Source organism: Bombus affinis, chromosome 8 (assembly GCF_024516045.1).
Source record: "Bombus affinis isolate iyBomAffi1 chromosome 8, iyBomAffi1.2, whole genome shotgun sequence".
In the NCBI taxonomy this organism is placed as follows: domain Eukaryota; kingdom Metazoa; phylum Arthropoda; class Insecta; order Hymenoptera; family Apidae; genus Bombus; species Bombus affinis.
This window is the reverse complement of record NC_066351.1, coordinates 9,720,615-9,741,420: the sequence shown is the minus strand read 5'-3', so window position 1 is coordinate 9,741,420 and position 20,806 is coordinate 9,720,615. Positions and strand designations below refer to the sequence as shown.

At 27.3% G+C, this 20,806-nt stretch overlaps 3 protein-coding genes across 10 annotated transcripts; 2 read left to right on the top strand and 1 right to left on the bottom strand.

Moving 5' to 3' along the window:
* Positions 1–355: 355 nt before the first annotated feature.
* Positions 356–11,680, top strand: LOC126919544 (maternal protein tudor). 7 transcript variants are annotated; one of them, XM_050728906.1, is made up of 8 exons: positions 356–521; positions 994–1,695; positions 1,941–4,575; positions 4,652–5,048; positions 5,626–5,813; positions 7,530–7,694; positions 8,093–8,256; positions 8,691–11,680. In XM_050728906.1, the coding sequence occupies exons 2-8, from the start codon at positions 1,085–1,087 to the stop codon at positions 11,611–11,613; spliced, it is 7,083 nt and encodes a 2,360-aa protein (XP_050584863.1). In that variant the 5' UTR covers positions 356–521; positions 994–1,084; the 3' UTR covers positions 11,614–11,680. The 7 variants fall into 7 exon arrangements, with proteins under 7 accessions (XP_050584863.1, XP_050584858.1, XP_050584864.1 ...); XM_050728901.1 differs by having other exon boundaries at positions 7,527–7,694; XM_050728905.1 differs by lacking the exon at positions 356–521 and adding an exon at positions 609–728 and having other exon boundaries at positions 7,527–7,694.
* Positions 11,681–14,325: 2,645 nt separating this feature from the next.
* On the bottom strand, positions 14,326–15,782 carry LOC126919567 (uncharacterized). Of its 2 annotated transcripts, XR_007711700.1 has the most exons (3): positions 15,630–15,773; positions 14,515–14,684; positions 14,326–14,447 (listed from the first exon to the last, which is right to left on the bottom strand). XR_007711700.1 is itself a non-coding variant. In XM_050728957.1 (2 exons), the coding sequence occupies exons 1-2, from the start codon at positions 15,780–15,782 to the stop codon at positions 14,539–14,541; spliced, it is 396 nt and encodes a 131-aa protein (XP_050584914.1). In that variant the 3' UTR covers positions 14,471–14,538. The 2 variants fall into 2 exon arrangements, 1 of the variants encoding a protein (XP_050584914.1); XM_050728957.1 differs by lacking the exon at positions 14,326–14,447 and having other exon boundaries at positions 14,471–14,781; positions 15,630–15,782.
* On the top strand, positions 15,691–20,661 carry LOC126919572 (RNA helicase Mov10l1). The gene is made up of 7 exons (XM_050728966.1): positions 15,691–15,840; positions 15,934–16,788; positions 16,910–17,789; positions 17,936–18,789; positions 19,062–19,631; positions 19,707–19,952; positions 20,028–20,661. Exons 2-7 carry the CDS (start codon positions 15,964–15,966, stop codon positions 20,388–20,390), a joined length of 3,738 nt encoding a protein of 1,245 aa, XP_050584923.1. The 5' UTR covers positions 15,691–15,840; positions 15,934–15,963; the 3' UTR covers positions 20,391–20,661.
* Positions 20,662–20,806: the final 145 nt, after the last annotated feature.

Sequence of the window (20,806 nt, the reverse complement as noted above, 5' to 3'; positions counted from 1 at the left end):
GTAGCATATAGAAAAGTATATATGCATATATAAATATATATGTACGTATATTACGTAGTTGTCATATTTATTTCTAGTAACACACATATATGATAATATTAACAAAACATATTTTTCATGAACAATTAATATTTCACCGCAATATTTTATTTGAAAATGTAATAAAAATATTTATAAGGAATTTTATAAATAAAGATTACTATTTTCACAATTATACTAATATATTTAGTAAATGTTAATATGCATATTTGAAAAGAATATTAAATTAAAATTCATTTATATCCTTTTTGACAGTATTAAATGTATAGAACGTATCTTAAACGGCATATAATTTAAATTTTCGCGCTATCTAATCATTTCAAAATAGTGTTCAAGAAAACTTCCGTGGGCGTAACAAGAAGCCGGTCAGCCGCCAGATACTGACGCTGTATGTAAAAGAGAAATTTTGTGGAAAAGCTAATAATTATTTAATTTCTAGTGAAATGAATTAAAAAAAACGTCTTTGATACCCTAATTGTGAGGTTTGTATTACATGTAGCTTTACATTTAGTTGTAATATTGATATACCTTTTTTTATACGCAGTATCATATAAAGAATATCGGTTTAGGTGTATGTACATTTGCAATTGGTGAATGTGATCTACATATTTAATATTGCAAATAGAACAAACAGTAGCATATGTGAAAAGAAGTTTTATGTAAATTTTTATTATATTATATTCAAATGAGTAAGGAATCAAACAATTTAATAGAATATGAAACGGTTACGTGATACCCTTTGATACAATATGGTAAAAATAAAAAAAATTGTTTATATCGGTAACTTTTAAAATTATATACATAAGAAGTAATGCCGTTAGGAAAGGTATATAATCGCATAATCCTCCGATCTCATTATTTAATAAGTCGTGGCTAAGGTGACCTACTTTCCGATAACGGTTAGGATTGAGTAAAATTACTTTTGAGGTATCTAACAAAAGTTCTGTATTTCAGATTACACAAGTTCACCTATTTAATGAAATAAAAATTAAAAATATATATAAAAAAATACAAATTTTTATTATACGAAAAATTATATAACACAATGAACATAAAACAAAATTCAGAGTTGATTATTTTTGTGACTCATATTGAACCATGTCATACATTCCTCAGAATATGGGGTCAAATTGATAAAAATTCTGCAACATGTGTAGAACGTATGATTTTACCCCTTGTTGAACAATTTACTAGACGTCAAAACTGTGTTAAAACTCAGTCAGACAGTTTGCGCATAAATGCTCTTTGCTGTGCTAAATTTCAAAATGAAGGATATTACCGAGCAAGAATAAAGCATATAAATAATATTGATAATACTGTGCTTTTGCATTTCATCGATTATGGCAATCTTGAATTATTGCCAATACAAGAAATACATTTACTTGACGATATACCTGGTTCTGAATCTTTACAATCTTTTCCACCTGTGGCGTTTCAATTTACATTAATGCATTTATTACCTGTAAATGATCATTGGTCTAACGAAGTAATTGAGTCAATTCAGAAGACTCTAAGGTACAATGAATATAAAATTGTGATTCATACCATAACCAATACCGATAATTTTATTAAACTTGTGTACAATGATGAGGATTTCAGTGAAATGTTAATCAGGAGATTCATAGCAAAAAAGGCAACATTGCTAGAAATGTATAGGTATTTACTTTTTTTTGATGTCTCTAAAATAAATATTTCTGTATCATATTGTTTTTGTAATTATTATTCATAATCTTATGTTTGTGTCACTCATAATTTCGCATTTTATTATCAATTATAAGTTTAAAATATTGACTTTCATATTATTATTAAATTATATTTATTTATATTTAATAAAATGTTACTGGGAATTTGGAAGAATTTATAGACATTACTCTTACTAAAACTTTTATATATCTTTCTAGTTCAAGAGGTATAACAGACCCTGAATTGCTATTATATGAAAAAAATCTGGGTTCATTACATTCTGCTGAAAATGAAGTTCAAGAATTTCAACAAAATGATTGTTCATGCTGTGCAGCTCAGCAAAAACATATGCAGCACGCCTCTGTTCAAGAAACTCTTGTATTTAAGTCTCGCGTTTTGGATGTATCATCAAAGCATGATGTATATGTTTCATTTGTAGAAGATGGTCCACATAAGTTTTCTGTGCAACTTCAAAGTACCACCCAGATATTGCACATACTCATGAGAGATATTAACAATCATCCTTTAGAGCCATTACAAGAACCTCCATTACCTGGATCAGTATGTCTAGGTCGTTATACGCGAGATAAGGTGTTATGCAGAGCTGTTGTAATGTCTGTTATGGAAAATAAGTGTAAACTTTACTATGTCGATTTTGGTCACACGGAAGTGTTACCATACACAGATATTTTCAAGTTACCACCTCACTTTATTAATCCTAGAGTGCTTTCTATTCGGTTTACATTAAGCGGTGTACACGAATTAAGTGTTACAGCTACAATGAAAGAATATTTTAAACAAGTACTAGCGGGAAAGCTCCTTGTTTTGCATGTCTGCCCACCAGAGGGACCACCTTTAGTACAATATGGAGAATTATATGATAATGGAAAAAACATAAAAGACCTTCTTAGACAAGCATTTCCACCTCCACTTATGCTGAAATCTATAAATTGTTTTACATACCAAACACCGAAATCATTATTTGTAGGAGACATAGTAAATGTCTATGTTTCGTTTGTGGAATCTTATAAAAAATTTTTTGTACGACTTGAGGATTATGTACCATCTCTTGAATTAGTAATGAATAATTTAGCGGATTTTTGTAAAACTGCACCTACTTTAAGTCTAGCAGAATTAAAGGTTGGTCTTCCTTGTGCTGCTTTATATGATAATCACTGGTATAGAGCACGGATTCTGAACATAAATGGAGATAAAATAAGAGTCTTATATGTAGACTATGGTAATGAAGAAACTGTAACTTTAAAGTCTCTTCGTTCAATTCGTGCCGACTTAGTCAAAATATTGCCAGCACAAGCTATAAAATGTACTTTGCATGGTCAACGAGTGATTGAACCTACTCAAGAAACTCAAGATCGGTTTGAGTCGTACACTTTGGAGAAACGCTTCCATATAAAAGTTATAGATATAACTTCTAATGGTCTAATGGTGGATTTGTATGAAAAAGAGCATAACATGAATATTCTTTCTGAATTGTTTCATATAGTTCCAGTTGAACATGTAAAAAATCAGTACTCTTTTAAACTGATTTTGAAAACTAAAGAAAATGCGGATATAAATAAATGTCATAAAAACAATCAATCAATATCACTGCATCAAACACATTACGATAGTACTGATAAAGAAGTGAATAAGTTTAATATTTGTAAAATTGAATCAAGTAATTTTGATCATGATGATTCACAAAATGAAAGATTTAATGGAAATGAGTCTCCTAATAATCGTAGTACAAAAGATAAATGGAGCAATAAACATGATGGTAATGATTCGCCTAAAATCGGGAAAGGTACCAGAGGTAATAGAAATAGAGCTTCGGATACATCATGTAAGGGCAATACCAAACATGGAAAAAGTAGTACTAATCGTGGTAGTTATTCTAGACGTGGAGACATTTCTGAAAGAATGCAAAGTAACAAATCCAATGATAGAAATAACGACGGAAAATATAAAAGTGGGAAGACAAATAGCGAAAGAAAAGGACAAGGATATAGGCTTGTACAAAATAAGCCAAGCATCGCTAATTATACCTGTGATGAAAAAGGACGAAGTACTGTGAAACATACTGCAATTCATATTCCACATCATACTATAACTACTGGAATTATAAAACCTTGTGAAGTAGTTGTTATAAATAGTCTCTGTGACTTTTTTGTACAATTAAATACTGATTATATTGCTTTAGAAACTATGATGGAAAATATTGCATCAATATATCAAGATGGAGGAAGGTTACTACTAGAATCTAACATGTATAATGGCGCATATTGCGTTGCTCAATATTCAAAAGACCTAAAATGGTATAGAGCTGTAATCATATCCACTACCGATTATAGTGCAACTGTACAATTCATAGATTATGGCAATATAGAAACAGTTCAATGTAGTAAAATTAAATGTATAGAAAAGGAATTTTCGAAACTCCCAATACAAGCTATACATTGTAAACTATTTGGTGTAAAGGATGATAATCTTGATTCAAACAAAACAAAAGCTTTCGAGAATTTAGTTATTAATAAAACAGTAGAAGCAGAATTTATAAGTGAAGAAAATGGTATGTACAGTGTCTTACTGAAAAGAATGACTGATGATGAGCAAACAGAGATTTTCATAAATAGAGAATTTTGTAAGGATATCGACCTAATAAAAGGAAACATAACTGAATGGACTACAATTCCATATGCATCTGGAACTAAAAAAGACGTGATTATTACATGGTTTACAAATCCCAATGATTTTTATTGTCAAATACTCGATAACGAAAACGAATTTAAGTTTATGATGAATGAAATTCAGAGGATATATGCTGTTAAAAAACCAATTCCACATAAGTTACAGGTGATTATTTGATTTGGATGATCTAAAATTTCCATTATTACATATATTATTAACAGGTTTTTATAAATATCTTTAGGTTGGATCTCCAGTAATAGCATTATTCTCTGACGACGGAGCTTTTTATCGTGCAGAAATCATTGAATTAAATAAAATAAATGGTCATCTTATTCAGTACATAGATTTTGGAAATAGTGCTATAGTTAGTCCTCAGAACATTTATCCAGTAGAAAAGGAATTAACACGTCTTCCTAAACAAGCTGTCCAATGTTCATTGCTAAATGTTGCTCCACTAAATGGTTTTAATTGGTCTGAAGCAGATACAAAAGCAATTGATAATTGTTTTAATGTTGACAACTGCACATGTGTTTTTCACGAAAAAAAAGATAATAAATATTTAATATCGTTAATTAATGACGGAAATGATATAGCTAAGATGTTAGCTAAACTAAATCTTGCATCACTATCCAATTCAGGTACTAAATCAGATGTTGATGTTAAGATAATTTTTTTTAAACATTAATACATTATTAAGATAATTTTTTATATATCTGTTTTATAACTTATTTATATCTGATTTAAACAGTTTCTAAAAATAAAATTAAATAATTCGTTTTCTTTTTAAAAGTAGGCAAAAGAATTTTTAATGAAAAATATTAAACAAATCTTATATTTTGTAATATATTTTTTTTAATGTAACGATATAATTATATAATTTTATTTTATAAAAGTGTACCTCTTACAATTTTATATATATAACGTACGCACATATATTAAATGTTAATAATAGAACTAATACAAATAACATATGAAATAATTGATTAATATAACAGTGAATCTTATTTTAAGATTTTAGCATAATAAAAAATTACAAAAAGTATAATCCTATTTTAATTTGCATTTTAGAAGAAGATATGTATTAAAAAGAACAAGTAAAAACGATTAAATATGTTTCATGAACAAAAATGTAAAACATGATTAAACATACTTACATATGATTAATTTTAATAATAACCAAGAAGTATATAATATGTAGCATTATTTTACTTTCAGATAATAATACTTCAACATCAATAATTAAATCTAACATAAAAAGAGTAGATATAAATCTCTTAAATGGTCAAGCACTTCGAGTAAAAGTTTCAAGTGTTCGAGATATATCAGAATTCTATATACAATTACCTTCAGCTACTGAATGTCAAGATATAATTAATACATACATGGCTGACAAAAATCCTGAGGTACGTTTACACACATGCAAATATGTTTAATTACATTATTAAATAAAAATATCATGAATAGTAATCTAAGTAGATATTGCATGAGTACATTATTTATGATTATGTATCTATCTATCTATGTATATGTATGTATCTATCTATTGTATTATCCGTTTTTTCACGATTACATTATATTTAATCATTTTTTATAATTATGTACTTATCTATTATATTACACTGCAAGTACATAGTACTCATGTACTTGCAGTGTAAGATGAATAGATGAATGCAGGTTTAATTTTATATTTGATGCATGGAAGTTACTGATATGTAAAAATTATTGTTTAAGTAGATCTAATTTATTTATACATCTGTTAATAAGAAATATTATAATCTTTCTAAATTTAGTTAAAATATTAAATTTATAAAATTGAGAGAAAAAATATCTTTAAACAAAAAATTGTTAAAAAAATGCTTTAAACATAAAATTAACTTAATTATATTATTAAAATTTGAATAGTACATATTTTAATGCATGAGTTACAAACTATTTGTACTGATACATGATTATTATTAATATTTATGCTAATAATTAATTGAAATGGTTTAATTACTATTGCAATTGTTCCTTTTTATTATGTACCTTTGATTGCGATATTAAAAAATTGGAAAAGATCATAACAAACTAATCCTCAAACTAACAAAAATTATTATAAGAGAAACTATGCAATTACTGTATTAACAATCTATTACTAATCTTCATTATTCTAATCATATGTCCTTTGTTATTGTCTTTTATTGCACGATGTATGGTATTAATAACTTAATCAAAGTAAAATTCATCTTCCTTGTGCTGTACTGACATTTTCTTCTACCAAGTTATGTGTTCAGTGTATTTAATATGTTTATACATTTATCATACACAGTAATATCTCTGCCATTTTATATTTTGATTAATGGACCTGTATTTGATTAATAATTTGTAAATAAAATGTATTTTATAAAGTAAGAAGAGGTAAGTTTATGTATTTTGTGCAGTACTACAATCATAGAATTGCATTATATTCACTACTTATTATTAGAATACTTATATTAAAACAAATATACGAAATCATGTTGAGCACATTAATAGTATAAATACAAAATTCATTTCAAATTTATTTAGAAAATTTTATTCTAACTTCTAGCATTTTGTGTATTTTAAAATTTTTATTTTTTTTACAAGAATAAATATTTAGATATTTTTAACTTTAAATATATTTATTTTACATAATAAACTGTATGTATTTTTAAAATCAATATTTTTGTTAATTAATGTTTTTGTGTTGTTATTTTTATTTCTATATACTCACTTACATAATACATTCATAATTTACTATGTTAATAGAAGTAAATATTTCATTCTCCTTATTCTGTTATGTTTAACATTGCATGTTAATTTTTCATTTTTTTTATAGATATGTTGAATACATATATCTAATCATTTCTGCAATGTGTAGTATTTTGATACTAATAAAAATAAGATTATATTTAATAAGTAACTTATCTCTATTTATATTTCAAGTCTCTATAAAAAATTAAGCTAAAAATTATTTATTTATCAAAATAATTTTAATTGAAGATCATATCAAGGGTAGTATGAAACTAATATCATTATAATATTTTTTAAAATTAAACTTGTGCATAAAAATTTAAGTACATTTACAATATTGGTAAGGATAAATATGACAATAGCAGGTGGTGCAACGATTATCAATCCATGAGATATGCCCAGGCACAGGTTGTTTGGTTTATTCAAATGGAGTTTGGAGACGGGCGGTAATCAATAGCCATTCACAATCCACAGGCTTTAACGTAAAATTCATTGATACTGGAGCATACCATGAAATTCTGTCAGATAGTGTGAGTTTTGCAAAAAAGAAAAATACAAAAGCAAGATCAATGCAAATGATAAATTCAATTTATGTATAGATAATGTAACATTGCTAGGAGTAGAAGTTACTTAATACCATACTTGCTGCATTGAAGAATGTTAATGCAATAATACAATTCATTTTAGCGAATTAAAGATTTATAGTAGAACTAAAGTAGTTTTTATTTATGTTAAGATTATTAATTTTTTAAGTATAAATCTTTAAATTAATAGTATATTGCTTAATACTAACCAATGCGCTTGATTAAATATTTGAAATATTTAGTATGATATATTCAGTATAATAAAAATATCCTTACATTATTTGCTTTTACATCGTCTTTGTTTAATAAAAACTTTTGATTATTATTATAACTTATTAATTTAGGTGTTAGCTTTACCAGGAGAACTTTCTGTAATGCAGTATCAATCAATTGAATGTTCCCTTGTAAAAGATACTATTTCTGAGACAAATACTACAAATACTAGATTCAAAGAAGTTATTGAGGGAAAAGAAGTAATTATAAATGTGGAAGAAATTGACAATAATAGGTAAATTTAATCTTCAGCTTGTTATAAATTGTTATTAGAATATTTTTCTAGTAATGAACAAAATATATTTTTGTTTCATGTTCTTTTATAAAATTCAAAGAAATTGGTAATGTGAATACAGAGAAATCTACGATATGATGCTACCCTAATAAGTGAATAGAAAATGAAGTCATTCGTAGTCGTTTGACCAATGCTTTTTTTTTTAAATGTAAATTAAAATTTTTAATGATAAATGATTCATGTATCATTAATCCATCAAATTCATATCCATCCTGCATATGAGTTTGAAGAATAGTAATGATGCTAATTCTGCAAAATTTTAATTAAAAGAAACTGTACTCACTTAGTTTGGTAGTATCACAATGCAATTATCTATCCTAATTATGATTTTATTCATTTTTCTATGTACATAAAATTTAATTTTATTTTTGCAGACTTATCGTAAAATTATTTGACCTAAATGGTCATAAAATAAATATTTCCGAAAAGTCAGATGAAAGATTATTACCAATATGTCCATTGCCTATTCTTAGTTCTACTCAAGAAGTAATAGTGGCACATGTAGATCACTCTGGTAGTATCTGGCTAAAATTTACTGAAAACTACCAAGTGGAGAAAAATTTACTTCAGGCACTCAATAAGTATTATCCTATTTCCGGAAAATTATTGAAACCGAAGGTGGGTCGCTTATGCGCTGTTAGAAGCAGTAGTGATCAGTGGTATCGAGCTAAGATTCTAAGTCATTCTGAGAATGGAGTTTGTATAAATTACGTTGATTTTGGCACTTGTATCTGTGTGCCCCATAATAGAGTAATGGTGTTAGATTCACAGTTTTATACACCACACCAGTTAGCTATTAATGTTTCACTATCAGTAATAATTAAGGGTACAGTATTTGAACAATCAGATACATTAGAACATTATTTGCTAAACAAAATTCTTACTTGCGTTTTTTATAATGTTAACAAAAAATGGGTAGTGGAATTGCTACATAATGGAGAAAAGTTCAGTAGCAAATTCCGTTCCCTTAATTTAACATCAGAACAGAAGATATATGGATTGAGAGAATCTGCAATTCATAATATGACAGAGGGTTATAAATATAAAGTCTCTGTAAGTCATGTAGATTCACCTAGTCAGTTCTGGCTTCACTATGCAGATGATATCCTCGACTTTCATAGTAAACATATGCAACTTCAACATGAAGCACTTTCATTTCCAGAGATAGATGGAATATTAGAAGAAGGAAGTCTGTGCATTGTTTTGAACACTATAAATAATTATTGGTATAGGGCACAGGTACTCGATGCCGATGAAGATATCACCACTGTTCGATTTATTGATCATGGAAATACAGATATTATCAATAATAAATCTGGAAAGATCCGACAGTTGTCAGATGCGTGGAAAGAAATAAAAGGATATGCAATTAAATGCAGATTAGATGTTATTCCTGCAGAAACAGAAGATTGGAATTCTACAATTTGTAAAAAATTCGAAGGTTTAGTAAAAGATGATGATGCTTCTGTGGAAGCCATAGTAATAGCAAATAGTGTTCCAAAACGAATAGACTTGTTAGTAAATGGTAAAAGTGTTAGTGAAATGTTAGTCAAAGATCATTATGCGGTAAAGATTCATACAGAAGAAGAATTAATAGATGAAATAGTTGACCTTGAATTGGATCCCTATTCTGCTTTTGTATGTCACATTAACTCTCCAAGTGAGTTTTGGGTTCAAGAAGAAAAATCTGTTGGTAATTTAGAAATTCTGACTGATAGATTTCTTGTAGCACATATGTTTCCCAAAGTGGATGAAATTAAAGAAAATTTATTGTGTGTTGCCAAATATCCTGAAGATGAATGTTGGTATAGGGCACGTGTTATATCACACAGTGACAGTGCTACACGAGTTATATATATAGATTATGGAAATTCAGCTACCTCAACCGAAATACGTGCTATACCGTCAGATCTTGCAGTTATACCTCCTCTATCAAGAAAATGTTCTTTAATTATGCCAGAAGGGATTACGAAATGGTCAGAAAAAGCTTGTAAGGAATTTGTAACATTAGCAGCTGATGGAGCAACTATATTTTTGTTAGACATAATTAATGAAGGTGAAACATCATTGGTAAAATTAACACTAGATGGTAAAAATGTAACAGATATACTTGCAAACTTCTGTGAACGTCATTCACCCATCATAGAGAAACGATTATCTCCTTTGGGTGAAGAAAATTCATCAAATGTATTTGTTAGTTGCATTAATTCACCTGATGAATTCTGGATTCGAACAGAAAACGACACTAAAGACTTAAACATAATATTAGAGAGATTACAAGCAGCACCTAGTTTCCTTCCATTAAGTATATTTGACATTGGTACTATTTGTGCTGCAAAATGTTTAAAAAGTGGTCAATGGCACAGGGCAAAAATTCTTTCACATTCTGGAAAAGGTACTGAAGTTCTATGTATAGATTATGGCAACATAACGATTACAAACGAAACACGAATGTTACCAGCAGACGTTATAAGTATCCCTCCTTTATCGAAATGTTGTGGCCTGCGAAAACCAAACAATATAAATTCTTGGCCTTTAGATGCTTGCAAAATATTTGAAGAACTTGCTGCAGATGGAAAAACAATGTTTCAGTTCGAGATTCTTGATGATATCAGTAATCTTTCCAATGTTAAATTAAGTTTTAATGGGAAAAATATTGTTGATATTTTAATACCATTTGTGGAAAATATATCTGAAGATGCTGTAATAAAAGAAGTGAATGAAAGAAACAAGGAAGAAAACGTAGATATAAACAGATTACCAGAAGATAGTGAAAGTCAAAATCAAAAAATAGAAGAAAGCACAGATAATTCATGTCTGAATACTGACTCTGTTGTAGAACTTACTGTAGATGAAATAGTCCAAAATATGAAAGTGGATAAACCAAGAAAAGATGAAGATACATACATACATACACAAATATGTAATACTGAAATGAAAATAAGTGAACCAAATATAAACATTCAGTGTTCTGAGAATGTTAAAGATGGAAATACATCCAACTTAAAAGAATTTGTGAGGGAACAATCTATAGAAACACTAGAGGAAACTACAAGGAAAGATACTTCCATAAGTGTTTTAAAAGAAGAAACTAACATCTTGAGTATTGATGAAACAAAAAAATCTAGTAACAAAGACTGTTATACACGAGACATTGATGAACTAAATGCTAATATAATAGACTCTAAAGGTTGCTCCGATGTAAGCAATAGGCAGGATGATGAGTCATTGATCGATGTGACAGTTTCTGAAAAGATTACTGATAGCCAAGATAATGATCCTAAAATATCAGAATGATTATATACAAACACTTCATTATGCTATTACTTGTGAATGATACTAAAATTACTTCTTCAAAATGAAGGTTAGTTGTCTTTTTTTAGAGAGATCTACGTGTAATTTAAAACTTTTTGTCTATATGAATAATATCTTGCATGAAAAAAAATACGAAGATTATCATAAATACATAGAGAATAATATTAAAATGTGCTTTTACCAGAAACAAAACAGAAGTTTTCAGTAAAGGACAACATTCCTAAATGAATATTGCAGCTTTAAATATAGAAATCTGGAGTATAAAACATTATTTTTATTTTTATGCTATTTTTTATCTTTTTAGTACATAATTAAGAGCAGTAGTTTGTATTGTTTGATCAAATTACATTAAAATGTAGAAATTTTTTTATATTATAAAAGAAGCTAGTTTTATAAAAAATGATAATGGAATATTCTTACAGTAATTACGATATATATTGTTTTTTAATTGCAATATAATTTCCTGGTACTTCGCCAAAGAATAACAAAGAATACATTTGATGTATACTTATTCAAAACTGTTTTTCTGTTCCAATACAGTGTATTCTAGCATAAAATAAAAAAGAGGTCAATAGTATCTCAGAGATATGTCTAGATACCTAAGTGTCTATTTAAAAAAATCATATATAAATTTGATATAATATATAAAAATTATATAAATTTATATACTTTAAAATGTTCATTTTGAATTAGATTTTGAATTATTAATAGGAAAATATGTAATTTTCTACTTTTTTTATTTATATACATCTATATTCAATGGTCAAAAAAATATAAATTATGTAACTTTTTTAGTTTATTAAATTAACTGCAGATGTTGTAGTGATTTAATAAAAAATTAAGTTCCGCTTCAAAATATTACAATTATTCATATATTATAATTATTAGAGCCTATATAGATAATGATATAAATATATTACTATTATTATTACTATTATTAAGGTACTAATTACAGATTTAAGGAAAAATTCTATAATTCAATAGATATTTTATAAAATTATATAAAATTTATGATAAAAAAAGATAAAAAAAATTAAATTCTTTGTTTAGTTTTTATTGAAATAAAAATAAATATTAATTACTAAACTTCATACTATATAGTGTTCTTCATCTTTTAAAAATAATTAGAAAGAAAACATAAAATAATATTTCAACCCAACTGGTGTTGTTAAATTTAAATAAATCATAAAAATTTGAGTATTGTAACTGAATAGTTTCAGTCTTTCTCAATAAATAGTAAATGTTTATTAAGTTTGACACAAAAGAATAGAAAGATAAGTTCTAGTTATTTACGCATTTCTGCACACAGCCGATCATTCTTATCTAAAAGGTACGGTTTTCGTATTTGAATAATGTTTAATAATAATATCAAACGTCTTTAAGAGTGATATTGTTAATATACTTTATAGTTGATATACATATATGTATGTATAATATTATATATATATATGTACAACTGATTTTCCATAAATGGCTTTTTTGCGATAAAATAACATGCGTAAATACGAAATCTAAACATTACTTTTATACTGTGTAAAAAAATTAACTGCATATACATTGTTCAATCCATATATGTTGGCATTTAAGAAACAGATTATTTTTCAAATTTACAATAAGAAATTGTTATGAATTAATGAAAAATGTTCAATGTTAAGATATGTTACGATTGGTTCATTGATGTTAAAATTAATCATAATTTCAAAAGAATAAGAGGAGTTTCAGGTATTTCTATGGATTCAAATTCTTCTGTTTCTTAAATGTTAATAAATTATGTTCTAATAAAACAGTATTGATATATGTGTGTAATTATATACTACTTTATAAACTTTATAAATAACTTTATGTATAACTTTATAAATAATTTTAATGAACGTATGTAGTGAAATAAATTGTGTGCTGCAGAAAAAATTTGATGAAAATTTAGTTCAGTATTTATGAAAATGTCCTTTGTATGAAAAATGTTGAAATAATCATTTTACTTACTTCTAATTTCATATATTTATGTATATATATAAGCATATTTGTAATTTTGAGTTATAGATATTACTAAAGCATTAAAAGAAATCAATCTCACGTAATTTTTGCATAATGTATTCATAGTCCATAAACATGAGATTATGTAAACATTTCTATTACAATAGTGTTATATTAGGTTCTTTCTTTTATGTTATATCTTTTTATTTGTCTTCACATGTATCTTCTCTATATAAATATATCTCCTTTGAATGTATTCTCATGAAATTTGCTTAATTTTTTCTTTCTCCTTCGCCGTCTTCTATTTTCTATATAAAAGAAGTTAATGTCTTAATTTTTCTATATAATAATATTATGTAAGAAATGTTTGTTGAAGATGTGCATAAGGAATAAGATTACTCAAATTAAATTTATTAAAACTATGATAATATAAAAATATATCAAAATTTATTTTCTTTAATATTCTTTTTAAAAAAATGTAACAATTTTACAATAGACACCTTTTTGTACCAGAAAGAAATGAATGACTAAATTTGTATTATCAAAAAAGAAAAATCACAATATCCATAGCGCATTCTTTACATTACTTCTTCTTAGCATTACTTGAACAAAATTAATCATCTTATTTTAGTATTTCTATATATAAAGTAATTGAAGAAAAACTTAATTTTGTAAATGCTTTGCAATAATTTATATGCATAATTGAGACGAATCGTATACCTTTCTGTTTAGCAATTTTAATGTTCTTTTCCATTTCTGCCTTGTATATTTCTTGCTTTCTCTTCATCATAACGTCACGAGCAACTGCTATTTCGTCTTCTAAATACCATCGGAGAGGTCCTCTGCATCGTTTACATATCATTAATTCACCCAAAGTTTCAATGCCTCTACTTCTATCTGGGGTTCTACCTTGAGTTCTATCTTCAGGGACTTTTACAGTACCCTCAGATCTGGGAGTTCGGTACCTACGACGTCGATACGGTTGGGCATACGACTGGTTGCTCCAAATAACTTGTTGACCACTTCGATATTTACTCCGAGGTCCACCTCGTTGAGTATTTCTTTGGATACTTCGTTGTCTGAAAGATTGGATGTCGTCATGTTCTTGAAGGCGGAATTTAATATCAGGTCCTCCTTCGAGTGGACCGCTTGAAGGAAAAAGTGGCTCGGGCTCTTCTTTTAATGAGAATAATTGTGGGTCGTAGTCTTTGATATCACAACAAAATCCGTAAGGTTTTACTAAAAAATCATGCTGTGATGTACTAACATTAAGTTGTTTTACTCGGCTCTTTTTCATGCTTTCTTTTTGGTAATTTAATATTGACGTACTGTAAATTTAAATAAAGAATATATTAAACGCAAAAGGGAGAAGAATCATATTGGGTTTTTGTTAGAAATAGGTTTGAAAAATTTGAAAGAACTATCTAGGAGGATCATTGTTTTCGTGTTAAGTACGTGTAAGGGTTATTATAAAAATATAATTAAAATAATTATAACAAAATTTTTTATTGTTTTTAATTATTTACTGTAATGACTTGAGTATTAATCGTCAAAAATTAGATACTCAATATAGTTCACGAATTGAACTTTATGTTAAAAAATCATCATTAATAATGTATATAAATAAAATATTTTTATCTTAACTGGTTGGAAATTTATCATTTTCATGTCTTGTAAAAAAAAATTTGTATCTTCTAAATGTAATTTGCAATTAAAATAGGGTCAGTTAATATTAATAAGCACATAATTTTGTTTGGTTTGAATATACATATAGATTATAGACTGATATATTCTGCTAAAATTCTGTGTATATATATATATATATTCTGATACATTTATAAAGTAAACGGCGTTTGCTACATTTGATATAAACGAGTGGTACCATTTTAGAAAAGAGAGAATTGTATCTATACAATTTGAAAATTATTAAACAGTATGTGTGATTTTAAAACGTTACTCATAACAAGTTATTCATAAAATTATGAATTCCTCTACTTTGTCATCTGGAAGTTTGAGCCACTCACCGGGACAAAGAGCTTCGGAATCTCAGGATTCAGAACTAACCTCTGTTGGGAATCAAACTTCGAAAATTTTGAATCAAATGAAATCCGAGTTACAGGAGCAAAAGCAACAGGATCGTCTACTTCGAGAGTTACACTTAAAACGCGTTCAATCATTAAGGAAAGAATTGGATTATATTAAGGCAACAGAGTGGAGATACCAGTCAATTGATCGGTATATCTTAATTATTCGAAATTTTTAAGTTGCAAATACTTTTTTATATACAATGTTTACGTGAATTTTAATGACAAAAATAAATTTTCATAGGTACATGGATAGATATAATAGAAATTAAATATGTTTTCATTTATATGTACCCTTATAAAGTATGCTATAGGACATAGGTCATCCATTAATGACGAACCAGATGAAGAAATAAACAATGTTATAGCTCGCATTGAAAATGTGTATAGAAAAGAAATAAAAGAAGATGAAAGTTTTAATGCAAATTATTACAGAACAGGAAGTATTAGTTTTATTGCCACAGATTACATAGTAGTTGATGACTTTTATGTTTATGATATAAAAAACACTTCAATAATTAACTTAAAAGTAGGTGATAAAGTTTCTTATTTGCTCTCACCAGAGCAAGACAATCTAGAGAAACAACACAAAATAAAAAAGATTTTTGTATTAAATGGATCATGGGATAATGAAGTAGAACATTCTGAGATTGATAGTACCAAGCCAGAAACATTAACACGATGTGTAATTGGAAAAGTTATAGAACGTAGGAATCGACTATTAGTTGTAGAACCTGACAACATCACTGTTGACTTGAATAAAGTACAATCTGATTTTATTCCTGTAATTGGAGACTGGTTACAATTAGAGTCAGAAGTAGAAATCGATGAAATTTCTTACAATTTAAATGGAGAAATTTTAGAGATAAAAAGAATACAACCCCTACGATCAAAGTTAAATATTGGAACTGTAACTAGTTTTGATCCAACTAAAGGAGTTGGTGTTATTGAAAAGGATGTTGTATTTAATAAAAACACATGCGAATCTGGTTACATTCCTTGTGTTGGTGATAAAGTAATAAGTGATAGTATTGAGAGTGATCAAGGAATTTATACATGGAGATCATTGACTGTGGTTCCAGTATTTCAGGCAAGTTTAGCATTTGAGACAGAAAATAATTGTTTTACAATTAATTTTACTTAATAACAACAAGAAAGACTACTTATAATAAAAAATCTAGTAAAATATAATTTTATTAAAAATAAATTTATTTTTTTAGGTCTCTAAAGAAGCTAATTTACCAACATTAAATAATACTTCATATAAATTAAAAAAGGATTTAAATGAACTTGTAAAAAATAAATGCGGTATTGTTATAAGTGATAATATAAATATTGATTTAAATGTGCGAGAGGAAAAAAATTTAACAATTACTATAGAAAATGTAGGTAATACTACTCATGTATTGCGTAAAGGTTGTTTCATGATTAAAAAAAGCCACTCTCAACTAACATTAATTCAACCAATTACTCCTAATACAGTTTCAGTATTAAATCCTTCTGATAAATTAACTTATATATTTAAATGTACAGCAAAATTTATTGGTACAAGCAAAGAATTATTTATCTTTAAGTTCAAAGATTTTGAAATTGGACGATTTTTTAACATTACTGTTAAACCTAAAACTATACAAAGCAAGTCAAATTCTAAAAGTAGTAGTTCTAAAACTAATTATGTACCACACCAAGATGAATGGAATGAAGCTACATACATTCCAGGTATTCGTCCATGTAAACCACCATCATTTATTAAAGTACGAAACGTGATATACAAAGTTCCTAAGCTTTATTGGGATGTAATATCAAAGTGCATAAATGAAAGAAAATCACAAACTGAGTGTAAATATGATATAGAAAATGCTATACCTTGTTTGTCAAATAGACTTTCTTTTCAATCATATAGAGATCGGTTTCATGCTTTATTATATCTGGAAGAAATTGCTCAAACGATAAATATGCAACGATACAGTATAAGTAGCACAGTAATGAGACACTGTGGAGAATATTTGGTTATAGAAGTGCCAGGGCTTGCAGAGAAACGTCCTTCTCTTCTTGTTGGTGATAGGGCCATAGTATCTTTCAAATGGGATAGTTCTCAAGGTATGTTATAAAATTTAAAATGAAATTACATTATGAAATTTTATACCATAATATGTTTGATGTTTATATTAATCAGTAGTTATTATTATTTATTTTAATTATTTTGTAATTTTTTTATTTATAAATTTTAATGGTGTTCGAAATAGGAAAATTAAAATATGAAGGATTTATTCACAAAGTTACAAACTTGGAAATTTTTTTGAAATTCAATTGCCAATTTCATCAAGAATATAATTATGAAGATTGTCAAGTAACATTTAAATGTTCACGATCAGTCATACAACGTTATCATAATGCAATTGATATGGCTACAAATCGTCTTGGTCAGAACTTTTTGTTTCCCGCTCATGTAATTGAAAAAGAATCTCAGTTAGATCTTGAAGAACTTGAAGCAAAAGATAAGTCAATTTCTAAGTTACTAACTCGTCCGCGGACTGATTCTGTATCATCAGAATCTTCTTCCACTAGTACTACATCTACAAGTAATAAATCTAATATGTCAAAATCATTTACAAAAATGTCAGTTGTACAACGATTATTTAATGTTGAACCTATTGAACAAAATAGAGAAATTACAATAGAACCTGATGTAAAAGACAAACAATGTATTGAAACAAAGAGTGAAGTAAATGTTACGAAAAATTCAATAAATACAGTAATACAAAATTCAAAAGAGACATCAATTTCTTCCTATAATAGTGAATTACAACCAATTATTTCACAAGTACGAAAACGAAAGTTGCTTTGGTTTAATAAAAATTTGAATCATTATCAAAAAGAAGCTGTAAGAAATATTTTAAAAGGACATGCACGACCATTGCCTTATGTAATATTTGGACCACCTGGTACAGGAAAAACCATTACTCTTTGTGAAACAATTCTGCAAATCTTATCAACTATACCTGAAAGTCGATTATTAGTTGCAACACCATCTAATAGTTCAGCAACTCTTATAGCAGAAAGACTTCTAGATAGTGGTATACTTAAACCTGGTGATATGGTATATATTAAATTTACATAATCCCACTCTACTATAACTTTACGTGGATTTAATTCAAACTTTTAATAAATAATAATAACAGAACGAAAATAGTTTCACAAATAAATTTGAAGATAATTAACATTGATATTGTATTGATTTTTCATTTTTTTCATTATAAGTATCCATTTTATATTAATTCTGTTTAAACATACTATCTTATTTGAAAGTTGCAATAAAAGTATAAATTCTAAACTTTTTAAATTTAATTTAAATACTTTTCTTTTTTTTAGGTACGACTCATAGCTTATCATTGTTTGGGTAATGATTCTATACCTAGTAAATTATTGCCATATTGTGCTACTGCAGAATTAGCAGATGAAACAACAATTGAAACACCAAAGTATAATGGAGTAGGACTAAAATTAAATTGTACTATGAGTATACTTGGACGTCATAGAATTACTATTGGTACCTGTACTGCACTAGGAATATTAAATAACATGGGTTTTCCTCATGGACATTTTTCACATATATTAGTTGATGAGGCTGGTCAAGCAACAGAACCAGAAATTATGATTCCACTTAGTTTTATTCGTCGTGACTATGGGCAAGTAATTCTCGCAGGCGATCCACTACAACTTGGCCCAGTTGTACAAAGCGAAATAGCGAAGAATTTTGGTTTAAACGAATCATTTTTATCGCGATTGCTACGTCATTTTCCTTACCAGAAAGATCCTAATGGCTTTGAAACATGTTACGATCCTCGACTTGTTACAAAGCTTGTTATAAATTATAGAAGTTTACCAGAAATACTAGAATTATCAAGTTCATTATTTTATGATTCTGAATTAAAAGCACAGGTACATTTATCTATATTATCGATGACTCGTTTCTTAGGTTTATATCATGATAATTAAGAAAATTAATGTTTTTAGATATCCTCTAAAACAAGCAAAGAAGCCAGACTTTTACAAATATTAGCTACTGAATTGCCAAAGAGAAAGGATACACCACCAGCTATAATTTTTCATGGTGTAAATGGCGAAAATTGTAAAGATGATGACAATCCAAGCTGGTATAATCCTGAAGAAGCAACTCAAGTATATCTTTATCTACTAAAGTTATATAAATGCGGTATTTCACCTGATGATATTGGAATTATAACTCCTTATCAAAAACAGGTAATATAATTGAACATAATTTGTCAAAAATATCTATAAAATTATTTTATACTTTATTCATTAATTACTTAACAGGTTCTTCAAATTCGTGAATTACTCATGGAATTAGATGTGGAATTACCAAAAATTAGTAGTGTTGAAGGATTTCAGGGTCAAGAGCGTAATGTTATCATCATTTCAACTGTGCGCTCTTCAATTAATTTTATAAATGAAGATATTAAACACTCTCTTGGATTTGTTGCATGTCCTCGAAGACTTAATGTTGCAATTACACGAGGTCGTGCTTTGGTTATCATTTTAGGAAACCCTACACTTTTAGCCCACGATCCTTATTGGAGGAGTGTTTTAATATATTGCATCAATCATGATTCTTATACTGGTTGTAGTTTCGGTTTTTCCGAAGATATAGAACATTCTTGGATAGAAACAAATGATTAGCTACTGATGAAATTAGCAACTTATTATTCATGACAACATTCATTAATATCGAGTCTTTTAATTTACCGAAATATCTGTTATTCAATCATAAAATTACATTTTCTCTAACATACAGTATTTTATGTCCATACATGTTTTTACAAAGAAATAAATGATACTGTTAATATTATTAGAATATGTATGTTGAAAACTATATTATTTTCGTATAAATTAATGGAAATTTTTAATGTAAAATACCTATCTCCAACATTAAAATTTTTTAAAATGATAAGTTTATATTTTTTAACTTCCATTTATTTTGATAAGTTTGATTGCTAATTTCTTTATATCATTGTATGGATCAAAACAATATATTTATTTTTTAGGTTAAATAGGAATCTTTTGTTAGAGAACTGACTTAATGGTACTTGAAATGA